Source organism: Anser anser, assembly GCF_964211835.1.
Source record: "Anser anser genome assembly, chromosome: 1".
In the NCBI taxonomy this organism is placed as follows: domain Eukaryota; kingdom Metazoa; phylum Chordata; class Aves; order Anseriformes; family Anatidae; genus Anser; species Anser anser.
Window position 1 is genome coordinate 86,499,177 of NC_139720.1, and position 10,104 is coordinate 86,509,280.

A 10,104-nucleotide genomic window follows, 5' to 3' on the forward strand; every position below is an offset into this window, starting at 1 on the left:
CAGAAAGTTAAGCCATTGTGTATAGTTAAGCAACAACATACACCAACATGTCACTTACCATTTGTCTCACTATTTATTATGCATGTGAGTTGCCCAGATGACAACTTGAGTAGGGTTTCATTGACTGTCTTTGTCTAAAGCAGCCTTAAAAGGGTGTTAGAATTAAAACTTGTTCAGAATGTGAGCATTTTTCAGAAAGAATTGCTGAGCTGGTAAACCTGAAGTTTCTTCCTCCAAGGATTCTATTTCAATGGGAATTCTTTGTTGTAACAAGCATTCAAAACTTACCAACAGAAAATGTCTTGTCAAGCTGCAAACATAAATTTTTAAAGAAATTAATGGTCAGGGGAAAGCTGCCCTACTCATTATGCAAAGCACTAGCGGCAACACAGCCCAATGGGCAATTAATTAGCCTGATATGGGTACATGAAGGAGAAAAAGAGCAGGCACAGCAGGTCACTCAGTGCTCAGGGGCCATCAAAGCAAGACCTGCAGCCACATTCCAGTTGCTCTGTGGTCATGGCCTTTCTGTTAAATCACTGAAGTAGACAAGATGAGTTAGGAGGGTTGATCAGTGTGTTGGCTGTGATCCAGAGACTTAAGATTCATCAGTTACTCATTCACTCCAGCAGTAAGGGTGAAGAGAGGCTCCATGGAGAGTAGATGGGTACAGCAGTGCTACCTTTCCATGTTGGCATGAGCAGATGTGAAATGCAGCAGCATGTCCATTTCTGGCAGGACATCCTTTTGGTTTGATGCTGGAAAAAGCTTTATTTTTTATTAATTTTGATAAGATGGTCTCAAAATCACATCATATTTTCAAAAGGGTTTTGCAATATGTTTCCTCTCCTCTGACCCATATTTACTTCCATAGTCAAGGATGATGAGGGACTCACGATACTCTTAACTATTCTTTATAAGTAAATTTGATATGAAAATGTTTGTTAATTATGCTAATTAAAATTTCTACCTTTGTGTGTCACGGGGTTCCTATTTTTAAACACTTTGGGAACACTGTGCCTATTAGATATGCCAGTTGTACATCTCCTAGGCAGCAAGATCTAGTGCACACAAGCAAGATGATTCGATTAAGTCTCCCAGGAGTTTTCCTGGTGTAATGTCTGCTGAAGGAAACAGAGAGGGATAGCAGAACTGCATCTTTAATTCATTTATATGGGTCATATCTCTCAGGAAATGATCAATCATTCTTCTCCAAAATTTCTCCTTTTTCTCTGGGGACTAAGTTTATCAGCTGGGAGCAAATTTATCAGCTGGGGGCCAGCCAAAGTCCAGATTTTGAACATGAAGGAAAAGCCACCAGCATCATCAGGATGTAGGTATGAACCTGAAAGAAAAATGAGAATACATCTCTGTCAAGAACAATTGACTCATTTAGGAATGCAATCTGTCAGAGAACCTCTCTAGCAGGCTTGAACAATTTTCAAATAAGTCTATCTCATTTAAAAAAAAGAAAAATCACATTGGTATGTATAGACAATGTTAATGTACCTTTTAAGAAGCTGACTTTCTTGCTGATGTAATATCCAGCGGTGCCCACTAGATGGACCTCAGTTTCAAAGAGTTGAGAGGTTGTGTTCTGCACTGAGGTGCTAGGACAAGGGGAGGTGGAAGCAGTTTGGTGTTCGGCAGAGGAGGGAACGGCCGCATCCCGGCACTTCAGAAACGCACTTCCAGCAATATTTATCAGACAGGGGCTGCAAAATGAGTAGGTGTAATTCCAGGACTTCCGACTTTCCAGACGTGATTTTACATTCTGATTGATACATTTCCTCAACAATTTCTTTGGCAACCACATGGACTGCCTGTTCTTTTCTATTTAGTGCTTGACACTTCAATAGCGATACCTGAATATAGTTATTTCCACTGATGATGTGATTTGTTCAATCCATGTTGCCACTGTTTTAGAAAACACAAGCATTGATTGTTTCTTTAAGGTTGCCCACAAGGTATGAATGGTTGGTTATTTTCTCCATTTTAATAACTGATTATAATACAGAACTGTTGTTGGTCTATATTAATCAAAACTCATGAGTCAGTGTTTCCCTAAAATCATAATTCAAAATTGACTTTAAAAAAGACTCTGGGATTTAAGAATGAGCATATCTGCATTTCTTGTTAGACTTTGGGCTTCTGAACTTTCGGGTTTGTGGTCTTTGTTCTGGTTTGTTTGAAGTACACCATTTTCGTGTTTTCTTGTTTTCTCAATAACTGTGAGAAGAAAATTTGTTTTGCATTTTAAATGAAAGGTAAGAAATGTAAAAATACAAAATAAAAATACATGACTCAAAGAATAGGTATGTAAAATGGCAAACACTACGTGGTTTGCAATGAGAATAACAAATGTTGGCAAAATTGGAACAAACAAATTTCTGCTTCATACTGTTTTAGTCTCACAGTTGGCATTATACATGCAGGCACTTTGGTGCTTACATGGTTATGCTTGAAACCATACGTACGTTTTTAAAATAAGGTTTTAGCTATAAAAGTCCCTTTAAAATTATCTGCAAAATGAGCATAGTTTCTTCTTCATCTGGATACCTTCAGGCTTCAAACTCAGAACAACAGCTATCATCGTATTTCTCCAAGAAATCCTAGAACATACCGAACCTCTGAAAGAATCATTTTGCAATAGCAGCGTTCAAATATTGGGCAGGATCGAAGCAATAATGAGCTAGTACAGTAACCTGTAGAAAACTGCAGGATCAAAGACTTGATTACTTCAGTTTATATCACCCAGCAGTTTCCTCCACACCTACTACTTCCACTCTAAGGATTAGATTTAGGTTTAAGTCCTTGGTTTATCTAGAGTTACACATGATTTTGTCAAGTAAAGATCTGGCTCAAAGCAGGAGCTGTCACTGTCTGTGAGTTAAATGAACACCCTGTTAAGTAACACTACAGAGCACTACTTAACGCGAAGAGACGTTGTGTCTAGGAAGCCAGATGAGTTCTAGCCAGCCAAACAGTGGGCAGGTATTTTTGTCTCTGGCTCAGCCAGAAAGCCAGAGAAGGAAAGCAAGACCCATGGCATGACCTGTTGGTTTTGAGGGACAAGAGAGGGAAATAAAGAACACAGTAGGGCAAGTGATCTGAGCATATGACATGGGAGGGAAAGATCCTAGTGGGGAAGGTCAAGGACACATGGCTCAGACCCTTATAAGCAAACTTCATTACGTTAGGGATCACAGAGAAACTTATTACTGTACCAACCTGTATTTAGCACGGTTTTCCAGAAAAGTGAGTAAATGAAAGAAGCTCTGATCAAAAGCCTTTTGTGTAGCTTGCAGAGGAAATATAGATACAGTGCATGTAAAGTAATATTTCTAGACCACCTCCGTAGAAATCGTGGTTCAAATCAATAAGCTTCTGAAAGACAAACATACATTAACATATGAATTAACCTCCAGGCTGCAAAATTTTACTAAAAATAGATCTAAAATAGATGAAAGGCAATGATTCTGAAACCAGTGAAATTAAATTGCTTTTATACATCCTACTTCTTATAGCTTTACCTCTGAATAATATTTTCGTTTTAATTGCATCAGCAGTTTTATATTGTTCTTCAAAGTAAATCTTTCATAACTATGGCTAGCCACAAATAATTTTGTCTCTTAAATGAAAAATCAAAACCTGGACTGTTTCAACTGTGTAATATGACCACTGTTCCTCGAGGGAAATAAAAATACTGCTCCTTACTGTACTCTGGACTCATTCTGAACAATGCCTTTTCATCCTTGGTGAGAGGCAGTTGTTCATCATGGAAGAAGAAATTCAGAGGGTGACCCTAACCTATGGAGTTTGGTAGAGCTGTGGAGTAACTCATATCAGCTCCTCCTCAGGCACCACCTCAGCAGTCTTCTCAGTCATACCTACATTTTTCTGGGAGTGCAGGAACTACAAGCATTGCTGAAAGGGAAACTAGCATAGTATTCCTGTCTGAACAACTATGAGAAACACTTGAAAACTGCCCAATTTCAGTCTTGATAGAATAGTCTGAGTTGCAGAAAGAGTCATACTACAAGAATAAGGCTGTGCCTTCTTGAATGTAAGTATATGAAGCCACTCCAAGTGAAATCAGTATAACTTACTGATAAAACCCATTAAATGTGATAATAAAATAGTCCCTTAAAGTATCAAAACTGTGAGTAAATTTTATTCTACATTGCAAGAAGATAGTTTTGTTTTTTGTTTGTTTGTTTTGTTTTTAAATGGGAATACCTTGATTACCACACTATGCTTAAATCAGTTATCAGTATCAATTATTTAAGTTTAAAGCCAGCATAGGGTGAGAGCAGCTGTTGAATGAAATGGCTTATCTGATTAAAATTGAGTAATATGGATGCACCAAACTGCTGGGAGTATTTGCCACAGGATAGTCAGTGATATGATATCAATCAGGGATGCATCAGATGTACAGTGATGACTTACTGATGGAAAACCAGGGGAAAATACCAAGTCTTCACTAGGCACTTATAACATGAATTTATAAGCACAAAATGAAATACAAACTACCCAAGTTAGCTGAATTTTATTCAACCATGCCTTCTGTCTATTTATCTACTTTTTGTTTAAGCACATTAATTGATCATTTTCATATTCATTCTGCAACATGGGAGCAGAGTTTCTTTTGAATGATGATTTCATTAGGATTTGTTCTGCCAGATAGCAATGCCTCCGGAGTTATGTACTACATTAATTCTGACTGATCTTTTACCGTATATTTATTTTTATTTCACAAGAATTATGGAAAAAAATCTACATGCTGAGAAGAAGAGGGTGCTATTTTCAAGTATTTCTCATAATTTAGATGAGAGTTGAGCATTCAAAACAAAACACAGTTCACAAAATAGGAGTGCTTACCATGTTAAGTGAATGAGACTGAGGTTATTAGAAAATTATTACAAAAGACAAGAGTTACATTATTTGAAGTCAAAAGGAGACTGTATTTTGAATTCAAAGAGCACTGAATAAGCCACAGATTGGAGGAGTAGTTAGAGCTAATCATATTTCATATTATTCTCTTGGATGATTAGCTGCTTTGGAAAAACAGTAATACCTTGGAGAGCTTTCTTCCTGTTGGAGTGCCAGCTTGAATCTGTCCAGGGGAAGAGCCCAAAATTTGAAACAATACTGTTACTCTTGCTGGTATATGTGACATCTTATGAGGTCTCCAGGTCTGGAAAAAAAAAAAAATCAGAGCAAAAGACACTAGCTACCACACTTAATATACACAACTGCAATCAAAAGGAGTTAATGACAGCTGTTTGAACGCACCCAAGCTATCTTCTGTATTACTTACACTGAGTATCACCAATAGCATCACTGTAAATCATATGGCGTTCATTGGGAGTTCCAAAACTTGTTTATTCCTCTCCATTTCTCTCCCAACACCTTCATCCAGTTTAAGTATTCAGACAGTAGATTGTACAGAGTTCTGTGCTGTTACTCTCCCAGATGGTTTTAAGCTGCCTAAAGTATGTTTGGGTAAGGCTGATGACAACCTTGTCAGTTATAGAGCAGGCAGATATATGCAGTGACCTGCATTCTGTGATCACTTAGACTGAACTCCAAAGCCTTTGATCTTCAAGTAAGCCCTGGCTTCCTTCAGGAGCTCTTGGAAAAGTCAACACTTTCAAAATTCCCTTCAGTGCAAGCTCTAGGTGCTCCATACCACAATCCAGTCATTCTTACAGTTATATTAAGTTGCTCTCTCCATAAAAGCAAAATTATGACAGAAAATCAATGATAAATCATGTAGTCACAAGAAAGCTAAGTAAGTAACAAAGTCAGTTTATCTGCTGTGGCGTAGGATTCTTGCATTTGAAAGGGAGGTTGGTGGGGATGCACACACTATAAGGACTATGTCCTCAAAACAGGCAGGAATGTTTGTGTTGCCCCTGTGTGAAGAGACATTCACTGTACAAAACTGAAAGTGAATTTGACCCTACAAGCATCTCTACTCCAGAAAAACAAATAAATAAAACTGCCAGTTCAGTTAAAGCAAGAATATCTTGTTAGTTTTAATGTAGGGACTCCTTGGACCTTATCAGTTGAAAAAAATGTGATGAATTACCCTATTCCTTCATACACTACAGCTTTTCCCTCAAGGAAACAGTCTGGGGAAAAAAGGCATAAGATGAGAGGGAGCAGAACGGGCAATTCATCATGTTTCTCAACCCTTTTAGGCTTTCACTGGCATTGCCTGCTGTCATCAGTCTCCTCTAGAGAAGAGGGTCCTGGCCACCTGGATAAAGCAGCAGCCATCAGTATACTACAGTGCTGAGCTAGAACCATCTGTTTTAAAAAATGCTTCACACTCCTGCATCAAGGACACTGAAAAGAATTTCATACAGAAAAAGACTTGGTCTTATTATGAAGAAAAATGAGCTTGCTTTTAAATTAGTACCTGTGGTGTTGCAGTTCCAATTTGAAGTAGGAACCAGAGATGATGGAATAACTAAAAGTTTGTTGAAAATAGATTTTGTGGTTTGCCTCATAGTAGCAAGGATGGTTAAGTTCAGATTTTGGGATAAATTTTGCTAAATGCCGATTAATACATTTTCATCTCCACTAGCTCAAAGCACGGATTTTGTTCTAAGCATACAACATGCTGAGACAATAGATGAATGGAAGTGCATTGCACTCTTAGTTCTCATAGTTCTCAATCTCTGTATCATCCCCAGATGACTGGCAGATTTGATTTGATCCCAAATTCAATCTCCAAATGAGAGACAGATTCAATTCAATGGAGAGGACAATGTAGATACTACACTGATGACTCAGTAGGAGAAGATTTTGAGACCATTATACTTTCCATATACCAAAAATGTGAAGCTTTGATAGGAAACAGAGGCTCATTCTGATTTTTTGTCATGAAGTCTGCAGGGTAGGTTTCACTCTGGTGCATTGCCTCTGATGCACAGGCATACAGTAGGACCTAGTAATCTGTGAAGAACCACATACATTGTCTCACTAACAAATGCTAACACAGCAGTTCAGGATCTTACATGCAGAATGCCTCTGAGGGAGTTACTGAGAGCACCTTCCTCGCCTAACTGCAGAACCAGACCACAGCTAGCTGCTGTTCTGATATTCTGCCACACAAGGTTTGCTGCTAGTTAGGGATAGCTGTTAGATTCTTCTTGTTCTTACTTCCGTGAGTCCAAGGCATTTAGCAGAAAACAGTGTGCTGTGCAGCTGATCAAATAGGAAAGGTGAAAAGCTACCCAGGAAATTGTCATTTGTTTCGTCACACCTGTGGAAGGAAATGGCATAATCAGGTAAGATGATATGTTTGCTGGTTTATATAAAATCAAATCAGCAACCAATGTGTCCTCATGCTTTTTAGAATATTACACTGTTCAGTAAGTACAATAAAAAAGCAAACAGTCCATGGAACAATAAGACACCTTGTTAATAAAAAAATTGTCAAGCCTCACTGACTAAGCCTTGATAGGAAAAGAAACCTATTAAAATGCACTTATAGTGCTCCAATGAACAGTCAGCAATTACAAACAGTTCCTCTTAGCAGAAGTTTTTTCCTGATGGATTTTCTAGATGTTAGCATTAGTATTTATTTTAGTGAGGCAGAGGTAAGGTAAGGGACATACTGAGGTGTGAGAAGGAGAGGTGTGACACCCTGACTGGCTTTTCACTGTAGACACATTAAAGCACTGGCGTGAATTCATTAGCGCAAATAGGTATAGACCAGTGGACTGGTGATAAATGACAGAAAGAGTCAAAGGGGGAGGGAAAAGGCAAAGAGAAATGCAAAGCGAAAGATGACAGTGCTCAGCTAAGTCCTGATCATCTCACAACCTTCCAGGCAGTCTGAAGGTGGTCTAAGTAGATGGGAAGCACCAAAGCTAAAGGGTCTTGGGTGTGATAATGAGACAATTTATGATACAGCAGAGCTTTGCAATGAATGCAGGTGAAGGTTTGCATCCTGTAGACTTCAGAACCAGAAGTAGTCCCCTTTTAAGAAGGCCCAGCGCTGTGAGGTTGGAGGAGATAGCAGCTTGGATTTGAAGGGATGGCAGAGCTGGAGGCTGTTTCTTCCCTTGTATGAAAAGGCTGTATTATAGTAAGGATAATTATGTAGACAGATGTTGGAGACTGTGTGGGTCCATGTTAACGAAAGTTCACTCCAGTTTAGATTCTTAACCAAACCAAAGTTCTAGTTATACAAAATCTGAATTCACAGACTGGTGTAAATCCTTTTAAATCATTCTTCAGTATCAAAACAGCCTTCTGCTATTTAAAAAGACTGGACATTTTAAATTGCTAGACTGTAAAACAAGCATCAATGCTGTTATAGTTCCATAATATCGTAGAAAAGAATACCTTGCCAAATACAAGTGCCAGGTAGAAGAATCCTGACCTAATGGTCCCCTAGAAGGATGAAATTTGCAGAGCTTCATAGGAAAATTTTAGACATGTTAGAAAGTTAAAAACTGTTTACCTGGGGTGAATTTTTTTAAACAGCTTCAGAACAAGGGTTGATGTTTTTGCTCACCGATGACTCCCTTCAGAGGGGGGGGTGAAATGCTGCTCACAGGCTGCATCTTACCACATCCCATGGTTGGTGGCTGAAACAGATCAGACGGAATTGGGTACTGCTCGGATATGAAGCTAGAGGTATGAATAGAAAATACTAAACTTCTGTTAGTTTTGAAAGAACATCCTTCTCCTTAAAGACCCCAACCTTAGTCCAGGTGGAAGAAAAAAAAAAAAAAACTCAAACTTTGCACTCAATATAGCATTTATTTAAGAACAAACAAAAAAAAAAGGCACTAAATTGATGCAGGTCTACAAATTGCTGCATTAAGTCTGCTATACACGGCCCACGTACAATAACATAAGGGTAATGTAAAAACATGCATTAGGGATGAAGAAGAATATTAGATCCATCTCTCCCTCCATGAAAGGATGAGCTGAGAGCTGATAGTGGGTGAGTACTGCTAGCAAAGCCAGCACTTCACTATCTGTGGGTGAACATTTCAGTCCTTTGTTGCATGCTTTTTATTATAAAGCCCACTGAAAACTTAAAGCTGCTTTTCTGAAGGAGCTGTTGTGTAACTCTGACATCTGGGGTTTTCAATCGCTGCCCTGTTTGAACTGGTTATGGAACACATTAAACCCAGAAGACTCCACTTCAGCTGTTTACAAACCTTCCCCACACTACTCTCTATCCTAGCTTTGTCGACAGGCTCCAGTTCAGCAGGGGGCTCCAGGCTCAAGCCTGGCTTTCTCAGATAAGCACTACCATGGACTGCAGTGGGAAGGAACCCACATTTACATTGCAGCACGTTATCAAGGGTCTGTCAGAATCAGGTCTGTTGTTTTCTGAAGTTTAATCTGCTATTCCACCTTTGGGTCCACCCAAACAAGCCGCTGTGCCTATAAGAAGGACTTGTGATTCTACATGTATGTGAAGATAAAGCTACACTGGCCTGTAGCTGTATAACTGCTATAATTCATATATGTGGTTGGAGCCATCCACAGTATTCTGTTTGTGTTTCTTTATTATGATAGGAATCAGGCAGTAGGTCCATACATGCCATGTCAATAGCATTATTAAAAATCCATATGAATAAATCAAAATGAATAATTCATTCTGGTTTGTGCAGCTACCTGCTGCAGTAAAAAGTCAAAATATTGACAGATGATATTTATGGTAAAAATAACCTTTAAACAAACACTCAGAAAACTTATCTTGTGTAACTGTGGTATTCAGAGAGGATTTTTTTCCCTTCCAGACTCACCAAGGAAATAGTGGAGGCAGACAGGATTGATAGGTTCAAAAAGCAATTGCATACATTCATGGACAAGAGGACCATAAATGGATACAAAGAGGAAGGTACCCACAAGTATCCCTAATCCAGAATTTCTGACTCTGGGGCAGTGGGAAGGTAATGGACAGCAGGAAGTGGACACACTTGTGCTCTTCTGAGAATGTTTAGGATATTGTAATTTTTGGCTGGCTATAAGACTTCATAAAGCATAAAGTGTGCAACCATACAGGATAACGCAAACAGCCTTAGCCACCACAGAGAAGGAACGGTATATAAAAATTGATGACAT

The 10,104-nt window shown here is 38.7% G+C and overlaps 1 protein-coding gene across 11 annotated transcripts in view; it reads right to left on the minus strand.

The window, feature by feature from the left end:
* The window catches only part of VGLL3 (vestigial like family member 3), a 47,557-nt gene extending 39,022 nt beyond the window's left edge, over positions 1 to 8,535 (minus strand). For 2 of the 11 annotated variants that reach the window (XM_083846933.1, XM_083846932.1), the window contains exons 1-6: positions 8,483 to 8,497; positions 7,174 to 7,276; positions 5,078 to 5,197; positions 3,232 to 3,387; positions 1,510 to 2,229; positions 59 to 1,345 (exon numbers count right to left, since the gene is read on the minus strand). In XM_083846933.1, coding sequence (XP_083703059.1) covers positions 59 to 61 — 3 coding nt within the window. In that variant the 5' untranslated portion in view covers positions 62 to 1,345; positions 1,510 to 2,229; positions 3,232 to 3,387; ... (1 more) ...; positions 7,174 to 7,276; positions 8,483 to 8,497. Of the gene's footprint in view, positions 1 to 58; positions 1,346 to 1,509; positions 2,230 to 3,231; positions 3,388 to 5,077; positions 6,994 to 7,173; positions 7,277 to 8,482 lie in introns of those variants that run through there. The other 9 variants (XM_083846939.1, XM_083846938.1, XM_083846935.1 and 6 more) reach the window with 9 other exon arrangements.
* Positions 8,536 to 10,104: the final 1,569 nt, after the last annotated feature.